The sequence below is a fragment of the Geotrypetes seraphini genome, chromosome 1, assembly GCF_902459505.1.
Source record: "Geotrypetes seraphini chromosome 1, aGeoSer1.1, whole genome shotgun sequence".
Classification (NCBI taxonomy): domain Eukaryota; kingdom Metazoa; phylum Chordata; class Amphibia; order Gymnophiona; family Dermophiidae; genus Geotrypetes; species Geotrypetes seraphini.
In genome coordinates, this window is record NC_047084.1 from 158610037 (window position 1) to 158632568 (window position 22532).

The 22532-nt window shown below is 41.2% G+C and overlaps 1 protein-coding gene across 7 annotated transcripts in view; it reads right to left on the bottom strand.

Annotated features, from left to right (window-relative positions):
* The window catches only part of LRBA (LPS responsive beige-like anchor protein), a 1301884-nt gene that overhangs the window by 382563 nt on the left and 896789 nt on the right, over window positions 1-22532 (bottom strand). For all 7 annotated transcript variants that reach the window (XM_033940548.1, XM_033940584.1, XM_033940558.1 and 4 more), the window contains exon 41: window positions 8222-8339. In XM_033940548.1, coding sequence (XP_033796439.1) covers window positions 8222-8339 — 118 coding nt within the window. The remainder of the gene's footprint in view (window positions 1-8221; window positions 8340-22532) is intronic.

Consider the following 22532-nt stretch of genomic DNA (forward strand, 5'->3'; position numbering starts at 1 on the left):
ACATGGGATCTCTTCACAGGGCAAAGGTAGGGGAGGGACATTAAGGTGGGCAGACTAGATGGGCCGTGGGCCCTTATCTGCCATCTATTTCTATGTTTCTATGTTCTATGAGAATGGTGTCTGTGTTCTTCTTATTCTGGGTGGAAGGTTACGTTTTAGGCGATCGTTTAGATAGGCAGGTGCAGTACCGTTGAAAATTTTGAAGATTAGACAGTACAGTTTGAATTGAATTCTGGCTTTAATTGGTAGCCAATGTGAGTCTAGGTAGGCGTTGGTGATGTGGTCATATTTTCCGAGGGAGTAGATTAGTCTGAGAGCTGTGTTCTGAACGGTCTGTAGTTTTTTGATCATGTTTGTAGGGCATGGTAGATATAGGATATTGCAGTAGTCCACAAGACCTAGTACCAGGGATTGTACAATGATCCTGTAGTGTTCTTTGTCAAAGTATTTCCTTATTTTTCTTAGGTTGCGCATTGTGAAGAATGCTTTTTGGGTAGTTTTGTTGATTTGAGTCTGCATAGTGCAGCATCTGTCTATCAGCACTCCCAGGATTTTGAGGGAGGTTTGGATTGGGTATTTGATTGCTTTAATTTCCAGGTCTGTTATGGATGGGTTTTTGTCCGTTTCGAGCATTAAGAATTTGGTTTTGTCCGAGTTTAGTTTTAATTTGTGGTTTGTCATCCATTTTTCTACTTCGTTCAGTGTTGTTTCCAGGTGTCCTGTTGAGGTGTGGTCTTGGGTTTCGAAGGGGAGGAGAATAGTTATGTCGTCTGCGTAGCTGAATGATGTTACATTTAGGATGTCAAGAGTGGTACCAAGGGAGGAGATGTAGAGATTGAATAGAATGGGTGAAAGTGGAGATCCCTGCGGGACTCCGCATGGGTTTGACCATGGGTTAGATTTCATATCGTTTATCTTAACTCTGTACGTTCTTGTTTTAAGGAATCCTTGGAACCAGTTGTAAACCACCCCTGAGATCCCTATTGCATCAAGTATCTGGAGTAGTATGGTATGATCAACTAGATCGAAGGCGGCGGAAAGATCTAGTTGGATAATTAGGATCCTGTGTCCTTTACTGAGGTGTTGTCGGGCTATGTCCAGTAGTGTTGCTAGTAGTGTTTCCGTGCTGTGGTAAGATCTAAATCCTATATTGTGGTCAGCTAGGTAGTTGGTGAGGTATTGAGCCACAAGTCCTTCAATCAGCTTGACATATAATGGGATCGAAGCGATAGGTCTATAGTTGGTAGGTGTGTCTACTGGACCTTTTTGGTCTTTCAGTAAGGGTGTGATTATGATCTCTCCAAGATCTTGTGGAAATTGGCCTTCTATGAGAGTGCTTTGTATCCACTGCGTGAGGCTGGTTTTGAATTTGTGGGAGGCATTTGTGAGTAGATACGATGGGCAGTAGTTCAAGTCGCATGAGGTGTGGCTGTATTTTTTATATAGTCGGTTCAAATCAGGCCATTGTAGAAGTTGGGAAGGTGGTCCATGTTCTGTCTGCAGTTACGGCTTCTTCCATTGTGGGGGTTGTTATTAACTCGTCGAGTGTGGTAGTTGAGTTGTTGAAGGTTGTTCTGATTTTGATGATCTTGAGTTTGAAATGGTCTGCTAATTGGTGAGCTGTTGGTGTTTTATTGCCTTGAGTGGCAAGGAATGGGTTTGTGTCCGTAAGTTTTTTTACTAAGTTGAAGAGTGTTTTTGTGTCGGAGTTGTTTGTGCCAATTAGTTTAGTGTACTATGTTTTGCGCTGAGGGCAAAGCAGACGCACAGGGAACGGGAAAACTGCCCGAAATCCAAGGGCAGGTGGCCCAGGTAAATGCAGAGGTGGAAGAAACACGACGGGACCTACGGGACCTGCGGTGCTTATACGCAAATGCAAGAAGCCTCATGGCCAAGATGGGTGAACTAGAAGTCGTGGCCAAGGGGGAGGACCTGGATATAATTGGAATTGCGGAAACCTGGTGGACAGAGGAAAATCAATGGGATGTGGCGCTACCGGGGTACAAGCTCTACAGGAGGGACAGGACCCACAAGAAGGGGGGAGGCATAGCACTATATATAAAGGACTCTATCCACTCGGTCGGGATGGATATGGCAACGAAGGCAGAGGGGCTGGAATCGCTATGGGTCAAATTACCGGGAAACAAGGGTGCGGGCATAAAACTGGGGCTATACTATCGACCACCTGGTACGCCAGAAGGAGTCGGACACGACTTGGAAGCGGAACTGAGACAGGAATGCAGGACTGGAAGTGTAACAGTGATGGGGGACTTCAACTACCCGGGAATAGACTGGAGTACGGGTCACTCCAACTGCACTAGGGAAACAGGATTTGTAGAAGCTGTGAAGGACTGCTTCATGGAGCAACTAGTCAAAGAACCGACGCGAGGGGGTGCTACTCTTGACCTCATCCTAAACGGATTAGGGGGGCCTGCAAGAGGGGTAGAAGTGGGAGGGCCACTAGGCAACAGTGATCACAACACGATCAGATTCACATTAGAAAGGGAGACACCCATAGTAAGGAGGACCGCAACAACTGCGCTAAACTTCAAGAAAGGGAACTATGTTGCTATGAGGGAAATGGTGGGGAGGAAGCTCAGAAACATCTTTAGGATGGAGACTGTGGGAAGTGCCTGGACCCTATTCAGGGACACCCTGCAGGAAGCACAGAGAATGTACGTCCCCAGTTTCAGGAAAGGCTGCAAGAACAAGCGATCAAAGGACCCGGTTTGGATGTCAACAGAAGTAAAAGAGGGCAATAAATGACAAAAAAGTATCCTTCCGGAGATGGAAAAAGGACCCAACGGAGGAAAATCACCAGGCGCACAGGAAATGCCAAAAGGAATGCCACCGGGAGGTTAGAAAAGCAAAGGGGGAATACGAAGAGGGGCTGGCCAGGGAGGCAAAAAACTTCAAGGCATTCTTCAGTTACGTAAAGGGGAAGCGACCAGCGAGAGAGGAGGTGGGGCCGTTGGACGATGGGGATAGGAAGGGAGTGATTAAGGAGGATAAAGATGTAGCTGAGAGGTTGAACACGTTCTTCTCGTCGGTTTTCACGAGCGAAGACACATCTAATATACCGGACTCAGAGGAGCTCATGAGTGGGGAACAGGCTGAGAAATTGGAGCACATAGAGGTAAGTAAGGAGGATGTCCTCAAACAGATAGACTGGTTAAAATGCGGCAAATCACCGGGCCCGGATGGGATCCACCCAAGGGTTCTGAAGGAACTAAGACAAGAAATAGCGGGCACAATCCAGCATGTTTGCAACCTATCCTTGGAAACTGGTGAGGTACCAGAGGACTGGAAATTGGCAAATGTCACACCTATCTTCAAGAAGGGATCGAGGGGTGACCCCGGGAACTACAGGCCGGTGAGCCTGACTTCAATTATAGGGAAGATGGTGGAAGCTATGATCAAGGACGGCATTTGCGAGCACATCGAGAGGAAGGGCCTACTGAGAACAAGCCAGCACGGATTCTGTAAGGGAAGGTCGTGCCTAACGAACCTTCTGTACTTCTTTGAAGAATAAGCAGTCGGGTGGACAATGGGGAACCTATAGACATCATTTACCTTGATTTTCAAAAGGCTTTCGACAAGGTGCCACATGAAAGGCTGCTTAGGAAACTGTGGAACCACGGGGTGGGAGGGGATGTGCACAGATGGATCGAGCACTGGTTGTCGGGTAGACTGCAGAGGGTCGGAGTAAAGGGACAATACTCTGACTGGCGGGGAGTCACAAGCGGTGTGCCACAGGGATCGGTGCTAGGGCCGTTACTCTTCAACATATTTATCAATGACCTGGAAAAGGAGGCAAAGTGCGAGGTTATAAAATTTGCAGACGATACCAAACTGTGCGGCAGAGTTAGGACCAGGGAGGAGTGTGAGGACCTACAAAGGGACCTGGACAAGCTGGAAGACTGGGCAAACAAATGGCAAATGCGCTTTAACGTGGACAAATGCAAGGTCATGCATATAGGGAAAAAGAACCCGTTGTTCAACTACAAATTGGGGGGGCTATTGTTGGGAGACAGAGAGACTTGGGTATGCTGGTGGATGCATCACTGAAGCCATCTGCACAGTGCGCAGCAGCTTCGAAAAAAGCCAACAGGATGCTGGGCATCATAAAGAGGGGCATAACAACCAGAACGCGGGAAGTCATCATGCCATTGTATCGAGCGATGGTGCGTCCACATCTGGAATACTGCGTTCAGTATTGGTCGCCGCACCTCAAGAAGGACATGGCGGTACTTGAGAGAGTCCAAAGGAGAGCAACGAAAATGGTAAGAGGGCTGGAACACTGCCCATACGCCGAGAGGTTGGATAGGCTGGGGCACTTCTCTCTGGAGAAAAGGAGGCTCAGGGGAGATATGATAGAGACCTTCAAGATCATGAGGGGCATAGAGAGGGTGGATAGGGACAGATTCTTCAGACTGAAGGGGACAACAAGTACGAGGGGGCATTCGGAGAAACTGAAGGGAGATAGGTTCAAAACAAATGCAAGGAAGTTTTTTTTCACCTAAAGGGTCGTGGACACTTGGAATGCGCTACCGGAGGAAGTGATCAAGCATAGTACGGTACAGGGATTCAAACAGGGATTGGACGGATTCCTGAGGGATAAAGGGATCGTGAGATACTGAGGGAGGAGCTGGGATGTAACACAAGTATAGAAAGCTAACCAGGTAATAAGTATAGAAACCCAACCAGGTCGTGAATGTGCAAGACCGGAGGGTTAGGACTTCGATAGGAAGACAGGACTTCAATGAGAAACCAAGGTGGCAAGGGAGCCCCTTCTGGTGATTCAGACGGGTTGTGACCCGTTTGGGCCGCCGCGGGAGCGGACTGCTGGGCAGGATGGACCTATGGTCTGACCCGGCGGAGGCACTGCTTATGTTCTTATGGCATGGCAGGACATTGTTTGACACAGATGGCAAAACAGCATGGTTAAACATAACATGGTGAGACACAGCATGACGAACATCGTGTATGACAAAACATAGCATGGCAAACAGTGTGGCTAACACAGCATGGCACCATAGTTTTTTACATATTTAGCATAGCATGGCAAACATAGCATAGCAAGCATTGTTTGGCAAACATGGTAAACATATATACAAGCATAGTATAGCAAACATAGGATTATATATACAAACATAGCATGATTGATACAGTATACAAGTGTGGCTAACCAAGTATGACATAACAGAATGATATGTAACATGTTAGAACTTAGCGTGATAGACATAGGATTGCAAATATTGTGCAGTGGGCATAGCATGAGAATTTATAGCACAGTAGACATAGGGCTCCTTTTACTAAGGTGCGCTAAATATTAGCACACGCTAACCACACGCTAAATGCTAACGCGTGCATGTTAGTCTATGGACACATTAGCGGGCGCTAATATTTAGCGCATGCTAAACGCGCGCTAAAACGCATAGCGCAACTTAGTAAAACAGGAGGATAGTGTAGCAAATAGTATGACAGTATGACAAAATGTGGCAAAGCATTGTATGGTAAAAAAAAACATGGTATGGTAGGACATAGTATATAGTATGGTGGGATCTTGCACAGGGGGCGGTGACTTGGTAGGGTAGGGCATTATATGATGGGCAATATAAAGTGTGACAGTTTATGGTACAACTTGTGACAGTAGAGGGATGGTGCTCTTCTTTGTAAGGTTTGGGAATTTGGGTAGTCTCAGAGGGTAAGGGAAGAGATGGGTTTTTATTGCCTTCCTGAAGTTTAGTAGACCTTCTAATGATCTTATGTGGGTAGGTAGCTTGTTGTAATGGCATGGTAGGTAATACATGTAAGATCTTTTTCAGGCAGTCTCAAGGTGAAGGGCACGTCCCGAGGTCACGCGTAATCGGTTTTCTTCTTGCGAGTGGAGCAGTCAACTCAGGGTGTAGGGAAGAAGTTTGATGGCCATATAGGCCAGTACCATGCCATGGAAGAATTTGTAGGCCATTACTAGACCTTTGAATATACATCTTCTGTCGATTGGCAGTCAGTGGGCAGCACTGGGGTGATCGGGTCTCATATGTGGGAGATTATTCAGGAGCCTCTCATGAGGAACTTTATTCACATGTTTATTCATACCTTCAAAGACGTCAAGCTAATTAGTGAAGTAAGATCTTCCTTGACTGAATCCTTGCTAACTCTGTCCCATCAAATCGTGTTTATCTATGTGTTCCACAATTTTAGTTTTTATAATTGTGTCCACTATTTTGCCCAGCACTGAAGTCTGGCTTATCGGTCTGTAATTTCCCAGATGTCCCCTAGAAACTTTTTTAAAAATCAGTGTAACATTGGCCACCCTACATTCTTTAGGAACTACTGATGATTTTAATGACAGGTTAAAGATCACTAACAGCAGGTCAACAATTTCACGTTTGAGTTATTTTAATATCCTGGGATGTATACCATCCAGCCCAGGTGATTTATCACTTTTTAACTTGTCAATTTGGCTTATATATCTTCCAGATTTTCCAAGATTTCTTTCAGTTCCTCCACATCACCCCCCTTGAAATCCATTAACGGTTCAGGCAGATCTTTTATATCATCTTCTGTAAAGACTGAAACAAAGAATTCATTCGGTCTCTCCACTATGGCCTTATTCTCCCTGGGTGCCCCTTTTACTCCTTGATCATCCAATGGTCCAATGGATTCACTTACAGGTTCTCTGTTTCCGATGTACCTAAAAAAATTGTTACTACGAGATTTTGCCTATTTGGCAAGTTTCTCTTCATATTCTTTCTTAGATTTCTCTATCAATGCTTTGCAACTAACTTTCCAGTGCTTATGTCTCTTATTTTCTTCATTTGGATCATTTTTCCATTTTTTAAAGAATGTTTTTTTTAGCTCTGATAGCCTCTTTCACTATCCTTTTTAACCATGTCAGCTTTTTCTCTTCTTTCCATCTTTGTTAATACGTGAAATACATCTGGTCTGGGCTTCCACGATGGAATTTTTAAATAACATCCATGCCTGGTTTACAGACCTAACCTTTGCCACTGATCCTTTTAGCTTCTTTTAAACCATTTTCTTCATTTTATCATAGTTGCCCTTTCGATAATTAAATGCCACTACGGTAGATCTCTTTAGCTACATCACTCCAGATATCAGCTCAACCAGCAAGTGAACCAATTTTAAGATTCTTGTGGAGAGTCTTGGAAGGAGCCCTCCAGTGAGAGAGAAAGACTATCAGGTCAACTGCAATACTGGACTGGCAGAAGGGTCCTACCTCTGAACTTAATGCCACTTCAACAGGAGAGAGAGAGTACACACTGAGTTTGTTTAGATGATACTTGGAGTGGCAGAACACATTGATCTATGAAAAAGAATGTTAGTACATCATACACTAGGTTAACTGTTGATTCATTTAATTTCTGGACAGGTGTTTCATTGTTAGATTGATAGGGGTCAGATTACATGATGTATGCACCTTATTTTTCTTCTTCTATTTGAATCTGTGAAGAATGTTTGCTATTAGCTTTTCATTCAGAGTAGATTTAAAGTTAGCAAGGGCAGAACATTCCAGCCATCAGTAAGAAGCAGAGCAAGAAACAAACATGACCTTAATTATATTACAATAAAATTAGTCAATGCACTCCATACATCTTTAAAAGACTTATTATTCCCAAAACGTTCTGTCATCATCTTTTCATATTTGTACGTGGTATACACAGTTACCCACAAAATAGTAAAATTAATCCTATCATGATTTTTCCAATGATGGGTAATCAGCTGAACCACTATTCCTGTCAATATCATGAAAAGGAGATTTTTAAATTTATCTAAAGTAGATTTGACATGAAGTAGTGTACCACATATTATCTTTTTTCATTACATTCATTGCCTATCCAGAGAGGGTGGATGGGTGGGAAATATATTTTGATAAGATTATTTATTTCATTATAATATTGAAATTATTTTATATGTTTTATTGTTCAAATAATAAGTTCAGGAGTGAAGAAATGATTGTTAATGTAATAATTATATAGTTAATAGTGTGTTTTCTGTGCAGTCTTCCTGATATATCAATTGTATTACACTATTGAAGTTTGAAAATCAATAAAGATTTACAAAAAAAGAAGCATAGCAAGAGAAGTATACAATATGCAAACACGTTTTCTCAGAACACAAATGTACCCAGAATACTCTGGGGTATTCTAATTTCTATCACACAAAAATAAGCAGGTATACATTTAATAGTTACCTCTGTTTGCCATAAAGATTTCTAGTGCTGTGTTCTGAAGAAGGTAGCGCCTAGAGAAGATGGCTCGAATCTCTGTGAACAACCATTTTCCATGTAGCCCTTCTGTGTAAGCCAAAATCTATAAGATATAAAAAATAAAACACATACTCAAAATAGTTCAGAGAAATAAAATAATTACAGAATTTTTAAATGCAAACCAATATTTAAAATATAGTGAAATCTGGCATTTGCATACCTACTAATCTACACAGTACAGATGCAATTTTAAGATAGACACAACAGTGCTTTACAAGCCAATTGCCTGGTATGTACATATACACCTATATTTATTTATTTATTTAGATTTTTATCCCGTTCTCCCAGTAGCTCAGAACGGTCTACAGATAAACATACACAATGGAGAGTAATTAGACAAATAAGATGTTCTATAGGTTAAATGTTTGGACATACAGGACTGCGAAGTAGTTAAATACAGGGAGTATACAGTAAATTAAGAGTAGAGTTTAAGTATATGTAGTTTAGTTTAGTATCAGTCGTTTAGTTTGGTATGAGTAGTTTAGTTTAGTACAAGTTAGTTAAGTTTCGATACAATTTATCAAAGTATAGACTAAGAGAGGACTGTACTGAAATTTAGGGAGAAGTTGGACAGGGGAGGGAAGAGAGAGGGGGGTTTAAGGGGTGTGTGGACTGAGGGTGACTTTTAGTTGAAGAGGAGGGTCTTTACCATTTTACGGAATGTCAATAATGAGTTCTGTTGTCTGAGTTGAGGGGGAAGTTGGTTCCAGAGATGTGGAATGAAGTGGCTGTAGGATCGTTTGCGGGCAGTTTCTGAGAGGAGGGACCTTCCAGGGGGAATGCGTAGGCGTATTTCCGATTTTGAGCGGAGGGTGCGGGTGGGTGTGTAGATGGGAAGCTTGGATTGTATGTAGGAGGGGGTGGTGGTATAAATTCTTTTGTGGGCTATTGTTAGGGCCTTGAAAGCACAGCGCTGGCTAATTGGGAGCCAGTGTTCAGCGCGGAGTGCCGGGGAGACAGGATCATGGTAGTTGAGGTTGTGTAGGAGGCGGATAGCTGTATTTTGGACCCTTTGTAGGCGTTTGAGATTATTTTTGGTTAGGCCATTAAATAGGGAGTTACAGTAATCCATTCTGGAGAGGACATATGCGTAAAGGAGTTGGGCGAGGTCAGGTGTGGAGATGTAGGGTTTGATCCTTTTCAGTTGGCGGAGGTAGTAGAAGGAGGTGGAGATTACTTGGGATATGTGAGCAGATAGGGATAGGTGTCCGTCTAAGGTTACTCCTAGGCTGCGCACCTGATCTGTTGCCTTTAGTAGAGTGGAGTCCCATGCTAGTGTGGGACGTGTGTATTTGGTGCTTTTTTTCCTGATCCATAAGAGTTCGGTTTTAGAGGCGTTAAGTTGAAGTTTGTTGTTTGACATCCAAGCTTTCATGTCAGATAGGCATTGTTGTAGGTTAGCAATTTGGGATGATCGGTTCTCGCCTAGTGGGAGGAGCAGCTGGATGTCATCTGCATAAGAGTGGATTTTAATGCTATATTTCTGTGCTATATCAATGACAGGCCTGATGTAGAGGTTGAATAGGAGGGGGTTGGAGGAGGTTGAATAGTATGTGCTATATGCACATACAGCCTATATATATATATATATATATATATATATATATATATATATACACAGACACATTTATCTCACTTGAATGGGTGTGTTCCTGGCTGCAGAGTATGGACAGAGTTTGGATCTATGAGCCTGCTTTATAAACTAAACACCAGCATGTCCTGTGCTGTGCTGTGCCGGTGCCTGAAGATCTGCCTCCGGTGCTGGACCTTGAGCATGTGCGCATGCTCAAGGCCTGAGAGTTCATGTCGAACGTCCAACGTGAACTCTCAGGCCTTGAGCATGCGCACATGCTCAAGGCCCAGCACCGGAGGCAGATTTTCGGGCACCGACACAGCACAGGACATGCTGGTGCCGGTGCGGAGGCTACATCAAAGTAAGAAGAGGGTTCGGGTGGGTTGGGGGGACCTCAGGTCACGGCGGGGGGTGCCCGATGGCGGCAGGGGGGTGCCCGATGGCTGCGGGGGGGTGCCGGATCGCAGGGGGGGAGGGTGCCGGTTTGCGGGGGGGGGGGCCTTCGGGGGGAGCAATGCCGATTCTCGTGGGGGGGGAGCAGCGCTGCTGGCCTCGGGGGGGGGGGAGTATGGAGGGTGGGAACCTATCAAAGCGAGTTTCCATTATTTCCTATGGGGAAACTCGCTTTGATAAACGAGCATTTTGGATTACGAGCATGCTCCTGGAACGGATTATGCTTGTAATCCAAGGTACCACTGTATATGAAATTTAGATACCAGGAACTAGGCTACAATTGGACAATGCCCCTAGATTTCATATAGTATCTCTGGTGTAGCTGCAGCAAAACTCAGAGTCACACACTTCTCTTTTTATTTCAGGGGGGCAGAGACAGCTCTGTCCTAGGCCAGACCACGCTCACCTGTTCTTCGGAAAATTCCCAACAGGCTGACCTGGGGCATTTATTTTCCCTTCTGGTGTAGCTGCAGCAAAACTCAAAGTCACACATTTTCTCCGATGCTGGCCTTTGCCCAACCACGCTGCAGCAAAACTAAGTCACACACTTCTCTGGCGCCAGCCTTTGCTTGACCACACTGCAGCAAAACAGTCACACACTTCTCCAACGCTAGCCTTTCCCCGACTACACTGAAGCAAAACTCACGGTCATACACTTCTCTGGTGCTGGATTTTTCTCTCGGCACTCTAGGATGTCATCTCTTGGGGGGCGGAGTCAGCTCTGTCCCAGGTGAGATGAAACTGCACAAGTGAGACCATTGCAAAATACTTGCGAATAACCAAAGTCACGAGTGCCAAATCCGCAAATATCGAAGGAGATCTGTAGTTAATCCATGCTATATTTAGATTTCTAATTTTCTTAGCACTAGCCATAATGGCTTTATTTATTTATTTATTCATTCATTATCAACAGGTCCTTGTTTCCATGTGTTTCCTTCTTATTGTCCTTCTGTTCTATTGCAATGATATTAATAGAGTCTATATGACTATATATTCTAGCTTTCTCTCTATGGATTCAGTGGTCTACAGGCTCCATGCAGCTACTGCCATAGTCTCATAGGGGATAGGGGCTGCCTATCCCTAACAGTTTCTCACTCACTCCAGATTGGTTCACTCGTCCTTTCCTCTAGACCAGGGGTAGGCAATTCCGGTCCTCAAGAGCCACAGGCAGGTCAGGTTTTCAGGATATCCACAATAAATATATATGAGATGGATTTGAATGCACTGCCTCCTTGAGATACATATTTATTGTGGATACCCTGAAACCCTGACCTGCCTGTGTATCTCGAGGACCGGAATCGCCTACCCCTGCTCTAGACAATGAGTTCTCAACCCAGTTCTGGTTTTCAAGATATCCACAATGAAAGTGCATGAGATCATTTGCATACATTACCTCTATTGTATGAAATCTAGCTCACACATTTCATTGTAGGTATCCTGAAAACCTGAATGGCTGCATATGTTCTAAGAACTGGGTAGAGAACCCCTGTTCTAGACCCTGTAGTCGCCTTTCCAGTGGTCTGTTTTCCTATCTGGCTAAATAAGGTGGTAATAAAGCATTTAAAATCAGTATCATTTCTTCTTGTGGAAAGAGTCCCGATACTGGTTAGCACTGTTAAATTATACTTCTGATGATGAGGCTCTTCAGGCGACTTCAGCTGCAGACCATCAACATGAGGAACAAGAGGTCATGGAAACTGCAACAGGTAAAACACATGCTGCTAGATCTTAGACTTTTTTTGCCTGATTTTCAAGTACACCAAGAGGAGACAGAGACTGAACATCATGCAATTTTACAGGAACAACAAAAGTAATGACATGGATTTAGCCATCTGGACTTCCTGATAAGAACAATTCTTCACAGACGGGAATCCTTTCTGAAGGTTAGTTGCTTTTCAACTCCAAGTTAACATGCTCAAAGATGCTTGAATCATGCTTTTCTTGTATGCATATTGACAAAAGCTCTACCAAATGCAAAAAAGGAGTGGCTTGCAGGACTGTGGAAAAGAAATCTCTTTACAGGGTATCCCGTTTCATTTTGAATAGCAGCAAAGCAAATTCTCCACCAATATCTGATTAATCGGATTGAACTATTTCCAAAAGTTGGCAAAATTTTTAAAAGAATGAATATCTTCAAGTTGAAATTCATAAAGTAATAACTAGGTTTGGTGAAAATCTCCTTTTCAAGCAGCATCAGCTAATAAATCTATCATAATAAAAGTGAATGGCAAACAGTGAAACTGAGAGACATATATTGAACATTATTCTTTTCCTTTCTGAAAAAGGATTAGCTTTTTTTGGCATGGATCAACATATAAGTAACACAGAAAACGGAAAATTTCTTGGAATCACTGAGCTTCTTAGGAAGTACAACTCACAGTTATCTGAACATAATAAACATGTTCAGGAAATATAACAAATCTGAAATGAAAGCAGGATCATTATTGTTCTAAATTTATAAATCAGTTCATTGAATTATGTAGTGCTTTGTGCAAACTCAAATTCTAAGAGATATGAAATGCAAAATAATTTTTTATTTTTCTTAAGGTAGTCCTAGATTAAGGCCCCCTTTTACTAAACCGCGCTAGCGGTTTTAAGTGCAGGGAGCTGGCAAAATAGGTGTTGGTAAGTACTCACATGGTACTCACATAGATACGTCTAAAACCAGCTTTGATTATGGGTATTTGGACGATCAGGCATTTTGATCGTCCAAGTAGCCATTTAGGCCACTTTTTAGATGTTTTTTTTATTATGAGCCCCATAGTATATGACGGCAGATAAAAACCTGCACAGTCCATCCAGTCTGGCCAATAAAGTAATCAGACTCTCACCTGCCAATCTGTGTGGGCCCCAGCCACGCATGCTTAAATGCTTGTCAGGTCTCTATTGTGTCAACTTTATAGGCAGCCAAACATGGTGAGGATGATAGGTATACGACTAAAATTCAAGATAAGTGCATGCAGTCATTTATTGACAAACCAATGAAAAATTTAGATCAGTGAAGAAACAGGTTACATGTTCTGCAATATGGTAGACTTCCCTGCTGATAATCTTCCTAATCACTAAAAAAAAATCTATAAAATATAATATCTTATAATATATGGACCTTCGCGTCACGGTATGTTTTCTCAACCACCAGTCTAAATGAATCTATGGTGTTTTAAACCTGTTGCACAGCATTTAAATTCTTTGAGAAATGCTTTAAACAGTAATGATTTTCCTCTAACATTAAATTGAAGTCAGTATAGAAGTATATTTTGAAATGTGAAAGCATTTTATTGGATGAAGTTACTTAAGATGATTCAAAAGATATAGTGGAATTAGAAAAGGTACAGAGAAGGGTGATGAAAATGATAAAAGGGATAGGACGACTTCCCTATTCGGAAAGGCTAAAGTAGCTAAGGCTCTTCAGCTTGAAGAAAAGACGGCTCAGAGATAATATGATACAGTCTATAAAATACTGAGTGGAGTGGAAAGGGTAGATGTGAATCGCTTGCTTACTCTATCCAAAAATACTAGGAGTAGTGATGAAGCTACTAAGTAGTAGATTTAAAACAAACCAGAGAAAATATTTCTTCATACAACGTATAATTAAACTCTGGAATTTGTTCCAGGAGAATATGGTGAAATCAGTTAGCTTAGCAGGGTTTTAAAAAAGGTTTGGATAATTTCCTAAAAAGAATTCCATAGGCCATTATTGAGACGGCTTGGGGAAATCCATTGCTTATTCCTAGGGTTAGCAGCATAAAATCAGTTTTACTACTTGGGATCTAGCTAGGTACTTGGGACCTGGGTTGACTACTGTTGGAAACAGGATGCTGAGCTTGATGGACCTTTGGTCTGTCCCAGTATGGCAATTCTTATGTTCTTATGAAACTAACCTTGTGACTGAGAAACATGATGTTACACTTGACATAGAAAGAGAGAACACTGAAAGCCTCCATAAAGATATTCAACATAATTGTTTATCAATGGGATGTCATTCTTGCTGAATCAAAAACAGTAGCCACGAATACTAGGATTTAATTTGAATTTTCTGAGAGCCAATGTGACTTTTGTTACAACTGAATCCATCAATTCTGGTCTTACTCACCAATTTGAGTCATTGCAGCAGTTATGCCTCCTTTAGCAATTCCGAGAATTAAGCAAAGAGAACACTCAATTAGCAGCAACAGAGTTTTAGTAAAAATACAAGGAAATGTCAGCCTAGCTAGCTGATGAGTTGGTCTTCCTCAAGTGGATAAAATCCACAAACTTTAAATCAATTTGCAGGTCCAAAGAACTTCTCTAAGAAATCATTATAACTTAAGACTATCCTCTATTTCCTTCGGTGTCAGGTCAAAAGCGCGCCGGGACAAAGACGCGCGCAGACAACTGAGCGCAAAGTGGAGGCGCGCGCCGAAGAAAATGACTGCTTTAAAGGGCTCCGATGGGGGGATGTGGGGGGGTACCACCCCACTTTACTTTATACAGATCATGCCGCGTTGTGGGGGCGTTGTGGTGGGTTTGGGGGGTTGTAACCCCCCACATTTTACTGAAAACTTCACTTTTTCCCTAAAAAAACAAGAAAACAGTTAAGTTTCCAGTATAATGAGGGCAGTTACAACCCCCCAAGCCCCCCACAACGCCGCCGCGCTCTGTATTAAGTAAAGTGGGGGGGTTCCCCAAAACAAACCCCCCCGTCGGAGCCCCTAAAAACACTCTTTTTCTTTGGCGCGCGCTTCCATCTTGCTCTCAGTTGTTGGCGCGCGCCTTTGTCTTCGGCGGTTTTGTCTATGAACCATTTCCTTCTATCAAGAGTGCTTCGGGTGAACATAATTTCAGTATATTACGGCAAACTAAAACTATTAGGGCTCCTTTTACAAAGGTGCGCTAGCGTTTTTAGCGCACGCTAGCCGAAAACCTACCGCCTGCTCAAGAGGAGGCGGTAGCGGCTAGCGTGCGCTATTCCACGCGTTAAGGCCCTAACGCGCCTTCGCAAAAGGAGCCCTTAGTATCCTACATTGGTACAAGAGCACCTCAATAGGGTGCCCAGGCTCAACGTCAATAATTTTTCCCTCATTCTTAACGAGACTGTACATTCTAAAGTCAGGAAAGTATTTTTAACTAAAACATTATACTGCAAATAATTCCAAGGATCACAGGTTTCAATTTTTAAATCGAAGAGATTTTAATTTTATTAAAATGTGTATATGATTATTTTTATAGCTAAAAATCTGCCTCAACTGCTTCTGCATTTGTTGTTTTTTTTTATGACAAATCCAGGACCCTGGGGCCTTTAAATTTGCTCTGGTCTTGGCCTCTGTGAATTTCTAAAAGACACTGACCTGAAAATTTCAATGTATTGCCCACACTGACTTCACAATCTTTTTCCTGGGTGGAGATGTCCAACTCAAAACTTAACATTTTGTAATTGGAGCTGGAATTATTTCCCCCCTCTGTGCATAACATCAGAACCGACCACGTGAAATTTAATCGTGAAAAATACTGAAGTAGATATGTTTCATAGTAAAACAGAAATTACATCACCAGCGGACACACTTCATAGAATACATTATTTGAAAATAGAATTAGCTATTTTATGACACTAACAAAAAATAAAAAATCGTATTTCAAATGAGTCATGGCCAATATTTAGGGCTCCTTTTACTAAGGTGCGCTAGCGTTTTTAGTGCACGCACAAAATTACTGCGCGCTAAACCGCGCAGTACACTTCTAGAATAATGCCAGCTCAATGCTGGCGTTAAAGTCTAGCGCACGCAGCAATTTAGTGCACATTATTCCACGCGTTAAGGCCCTAACGTACCTTGGTATAAGGAACCCTTAGTGTTTGTCATTTTATTTCTTTAACTCACATTCATTTATTATGAGAATAGATAAAATTGACTGTATGAAAAGTTTTAAGCATCATTTTCTCAGCCAAAGCGAAAAACAAACCTGCTAATGAACTTGTGCTGATCTCTCCGTGGAGCAAGCAGTTGTCAGAGTAACTTGTTACAATTCCTGTCACTTCTGACACGGTGGATTATTCTGCTTCTACCATTCAAACTAATCCCATCTCCAGCCCAACTATTTTGTCTTTTTGTTGCTGCCGTTTTGCCTTTCTCCGTTCAAAGCGCTATTCTTTAAAGTGTTAATGAACAGAGTTAGCACTTTTCAAACCTCCTTATACACCAAGACAAAAAAAATATATCGATAAACATTTGAAGACAGAGAAACATAAAGGAAGTATTTACAAAACATTGGCTTCTAGTAATCATTAGATGGTGGTACTGAGAAGCAGCTGAGGTCTGGCTAAGCAAGGCCCTCATTTCACGTTGGAATAGTCTCTGCCTGGTTGGCAGTTTCACTTCAAAGTCTCTAGAGTTCAATTAAAACTGGATTAGGTGGAAGGAGACCTTCTTTGGGACTTTTTTTTTCTTTCGAAAACTCCTTGCACACTGAAAGCACCCTAGATAGAGGTCTAGCCCTTCAATAAACCCGTTTCTAAGGAAACTGCATCATGAGGATTGCTCTGCAGTTAACAAACCAAGTATGGTAGCTTGAAAGATACAGCATATGGATTCAAAGGAACGTTCTTTCATACAGACAAAAATCTCGCATAAAGAACTCTGCATGTCGAGTCATTCCAACCTTTGATATCACTGATTCAAATAGATTGTTTTTCTAACAGGGGGGGGAAAAAAAGCAATTACGTAAAACTAGCTACAAATTATACAGTATTAAGATGCAATTTACAATTAACTGCAGAGAAGCATTTGAAACGATACATTTTTCTGTTTGGAATGCTTCAATTTTCTTTTAATAAGGGTTTTTGAAAAGGACAGAATTTTATCTTTACAGTAGTCCAGAATCATAATATATAATTACTCTGAATATATTTCTCTAAACTGTTTTAATTTAGAAAACAAAACACATCAAGCAAATTCTACAAAATGGTAAATATTTTCACAAGGAAATGACATGATTTGCCCATCTGAAGACCAATTTAGAAAACCATTATGAGGTCATTACCTATGTAACAGCTCACAACACTATCTCCCTCTTTTGCTAATGCGCGCTAGCCGATTTTGTGCGTGCTAACGATTAGCACGCGCTAAACGCTAACGCATCCATAGAATATAATGGATGCCTTAACATTTAGCACGCACTAAATTGGCTAGCGCGCCTTAGTAAAAGGATCCCTCTGTTCTAATAAAAAGTAACAGTGGATACTTAGGGGTCCTTTTACAAAGGCGTGGTAGCGGTTTAACGCGCGTTAAACCGCCTGCCGCACTAGTACCCAACGCCTCCATTGACGAGGCGTTAGGATTTTAGGCTGCCGCGGGGGTTAGCGCCTGATGAAATGTCCGACGCGCTAACCCCCCGTAGCACGCCTTGATAAAAGGAGCCCTTAATATCGACTACTTATTGGGTGGTTGTTGTTTTTTTCTTGAATCTGTCAGAGGGAGGGATCTAGATTTTTTTTGTTTGGTTTTTGTTTTATGTGGTTTTTATGAAAGCAACCAAAGATAACATCTATCCAAAAATACTATCTATTAAGAATCATATTTTTTCTAGAACACTGTTATCTGAAGAGAAAGGTAAGATGACTGATCAGCTGAGTTTCAGCAGGTTGAAGCACTGACAATAAAAACCCAAACCAAAACAAAACGTTCTGTGCACAAAAAATTGCTGTCTGGATTTTAAAACAGTGGCTTTTCAGTCTAGGATCTACACATCTGTGCTTGGCCTTGAAATTACCTTTGTCTTTCCAAATCTCATTTTGGAAGCTATTAATCAGTAGCAGAACACAAAACTACTCAATTGCAATAGAAAAAATCGTTGGGGGACTGGAAAAATTACAGTTCAGTTTGCTTGCCTTGATTAAAAAAAAATAAAAGAAAAAAGTATAGCAGTAGCCATAACATGGAAATGTATATCTGTTTTAGGTACAGAAATGTATTGAAACATGATGGCAGATAAAGGCCAAATGGCCCATCCAGTCTGCCCATCCGCAGCATCCACTATCTCCTCCTCTCCCTAAGAGATTCCACACGCCTTGTCCATGTGTTTTTTTTAATTCAGACACAGTTTTTGTCTTCATCACCTTTACCAGGAGAATATTCCGCGCATCTACCACCCTTTCTGTAAAAGAAGTATTTCCTTAGATTACTCCTGAGCCTAATCACCTCTTAACTTCACCCTAAATCCTCTTATTCCGGATCAGATGGAAATGCTTTCTGCAAGAGGGACCATTCTCCTAGGTCCAGGACTTGTCGACTCCTGCCACGTGCACCGCCGAGAGAGACAGAAGACATAACTCTGCCCAGCAAAACAGCATGCGAGCCTCCTGGCCCATGGGGGCGCTTCTTGTGCCCCCTTGACAAATTATATATGCCACTGAGATTTATCTATAGTACTGCAGGGTAACGGTCTTAATAAACAATATAGAAAGAAAAGCAACACTGGAAGCGTAGTCTAATGATTAGAGCAGCAGGCTGAGACGCAGAGAAACTTGGTTCCAATCCCCCTGCAGCTCTGTGTGATTTGGGGCAAATCAGGTTCCTCTGTTACCCTAATACAATAGTTCTCAATCCATTCATCAGGACACATCCAGAGACCGCAGAACAGATAAGCTAGTTCTTGTGGGTGGCCCTGAAGCAGTGGTGACTTTGCCACAAAATGATTGCCGCCCCTTATCATTGCTATCTATGTTAAAACAGCTTGTGTTAATTTGGTAGTAGAATTGCCTACCTCAAGGCTTATTTAACTTTTGTGTGAAAGTATTTTCTGCCGACGATGAAAGGGTTTGAAAAAAGAAAAAGTTGCTACTTGAAAAATTCACTGTATGAAGATATAATCATAAGTCTTTGTGCACCGGGAAGAAATCGGGTTGTGTATACCTTCCGAAAATTGTAATTCTTATTCAATGAGCTTGTACCTCCAGTCTATAACTTTAGTTGTTGTGTCAGTTCCCTGACACAACAACGAAACGTGGCACGTCGGAACCAGCTAATTTTTCAAAGATAAGTGCAAAATTTCTTTGATTTTTGCTATTGCTATTAAGAACTAAGCATAGCTTTAGCAGCTAGTATTTAAAAATTGGATATATCAATTATGCACTGAACACTGCAATGATTGGTGGGTGAGGCGGAACACTATGCCTTCATATCTCTGAGCAGAGTTCTTTGTACAAGATTGGGCATTAAGTGCATTAGTGCACAAAGACTTATGATTATATCTTCATACAGTGAATTTTTCAAGTAGTGACTTTCTCTTTTTTCAAATTGTTTCCTTTAGTCACTCTATGGTATTTATTTAGAGTTTATTACCCCTCCAGTATTTTTTGACGATGAAAGGGTGGCTGAGTGTGGGTTCACACCTCCAACGTTCTGAGGTTTTTTTTTCTTTCGCTGGTTAATTATTGCTTTGATGCATGAACATTACTTATGGAGTGAGTTTGAGTTTGTATTTCAGCAAATTGTATTTCTATACTATTGCCTCCTGAGGTCTCTGATCTCTGTATTTCCTCTGAATATCTACTTATTGTATTTCGCTGAATGTCCAGCACTCTTGATTGTAAACCGTCTAGAAGTTGCAAGATTGTGGCGGTATAGAAGAATAAAGTTATTATTATTATTATTCCCATCTTTATTTATTTATTTAATTCGATTTCTAGCCCGTCCTGACCCCAGTAGCTCAGAATGGGTTACAAGCGAACTTTCACAGTGGAATACATTTGGACAATATAAAGACTATACAGCAACTTAAGTATAGGTTAAGAATGGAGGAGTGGGTGCAGGAGGAAGGGGGGATTTTAGGGGGCGATGGGGGTTGAAGAGGGTCTTTACATCCTTTCTAAAATTAGCCACTAAAAATTGATCATATATGCTGACAAGGGCACACATGAGGCAATACCAGCTAATGCTGAACAAGGCAGTTAAATTTTTTATTTGGTGCAACATGGAGAGACCACAGGGTCCTTTTATCAAGGCGAGGTAGGGGGTCTAACGCGCAGAATACCGCGCGTTAAACTGCCTGCCGCGCTAGCCGCTAACGCCTCCAATGACGAGGCGTTAGTATTTTGGCTTGCCATGGGGGTTAGTGCGTGATGAAATGTCTGACGCGCTAACCCCCATAGCGCACCTTGATAAAAGGAACCCCATGTTTCTCCACTCTGTAAGCAATTGCACTAGTTACCAGTCTGGCTACATATTAAGCAAACATAACTTCCCCCTTGAGCTTTTGAGACAATAATTAGTTAATCACCTTTCATAGAAAATGATCTGCCTGATTGGCATCACCTCTTCTAGATAAGCCAGTTGCGTTACAAGCCCCTGTTCATAATCAGCCTTATACTCAGTTATTCTCTCTAGTTATCCACTTACTTTATCATCTTTCATTCCATCTACTCCTCTGCATTGTTATTATCCGCTCACTGTAGATTTCTATAGATTCCATCCCTTCAACATAATTTGAATTTATTTGGAACACATTTGATGTCCTCGTTCATACTTTATAGAGTTCCCTTAGGAAGTGTACAAGAGGAAAATTCTTATCTCAAGTTTCAGATCAGGCTTGGCTCCTGGCTTCAGCTGATAATAGTGCCTGTTACTCCTCATTGATGCTCTTCTGGCATTGGACTATGTCCTTCCTATTGTGTAGTTTTCATTATCTGATGACACATACGGATTCTTTTACTTTTAACCAGTTCAATTTTTATAAATCGCAAACAGCTATGATGTATAATGAAGACTGTATACCTAATAAATACAAATATATAAGCCTAGTATTCACAATGTTTTCCTTCTGCCAATTATTTTTTTGTTGTTGTTTTCCGTTGGGTTCTTCTCTCCCCCCCCAACTCTATTTTGCATTACATACCAACTATAAAACTTTTTCAAATGAGTTTTTCTTTTCTTTGAAAAATAAATATTACATTATACAATAGTGCTTTGCAGTACTAAGCATTTCTTTGTGCCTTAGAACACTCAAATAGGATGGATTAAAATTTTAAAAACTTCAACCATGGGAATAGTTGCGGTTTACTGAAACTGAAATCTAAAGATTCAGTTGCTATTTCTTATATTTTTTTTTCAGCAACAGCATTGCACTTTAGATGGTCTCATGTGGTGCCTTGGAAGCTGGGAAATTTTCTGTAATAAAGCGACATTTTGGACCACTATAGAGTTAGCCTTCAAAAAATGCAGCTCCAGTACAAAAATCTTTATTCCTGCTTCATTATACTTATTTAGCTTATGTTTTAATTTATTTTCTCTGATGTATGATTTACAAGTTATTTTGGACCATCAACTCACCAAGACAAACTTTCCTAAATGCAGCAGATGACCTGTTGCTTTCCAAAGCATTGTGAAATATTTCAACAAAAATCACATGACAAAATTAAATAGAACTAAATGTGTTTCCCAGAAGTTAATAGCCACCTATAAAGATTTCTAAAGACAAAGCCTTACGAAAGAAATGCAAAAATAAAAAGAACCTTAAATTATTTTACAGGTATGTTTCTATTTTTTGATTAACGATTTTGAATGTATCAATATTTTACAAGTGAGCCGTAAATTCTGCCATCACTGGACCCTTTTCCTAGTACTATAAATTTTGTTATCTCCTCACTCTTAATTCCCTTTCACAGTACCTTTTCACATTAAAATAGACCAAAATTAATGCTCTAAATAAAACATTTTTAATCTCATCTTCTTCCTGCCACTAAAGCATAATTCTAGCTATACCAGTGATTGGTATCTAACTGTTCTATATTTCAGCAAGACACATTCAAATGTATTAATTTCCTTAATGTTCCATTAAGCAGTTTCAAATCAGCACCAGGAATATTAATTTAAAAGCCAAGTGAATTTTACGTCATCAGTGCAAAAATGTGTTTGCATGAGTACTTATAAGTAGGTAGTTAAAAATCAAAACGCACAAAAATATCCTTCAAAATGTTTTCTCTTCCAATTACTAGGGAAGTGATAAACCCACAGCAAATGATGTATCAGCTCATTTTATCTTATCGCTCTGGGGCTAGGTGACAATGAAGTTCATATTTCACAGCTTTCCATTGAAGATTGTGAAAATTACTTGGCCTCTTGACCTGAAATTTCACAAGACGACAGAAATTTCTCTTCTGCAAAGTAATGCAATTTTTCAGATGTCAACCTTTAGCCTAGCTTTAAAAATTCATTTCATTTATATTAACCAATGATATTG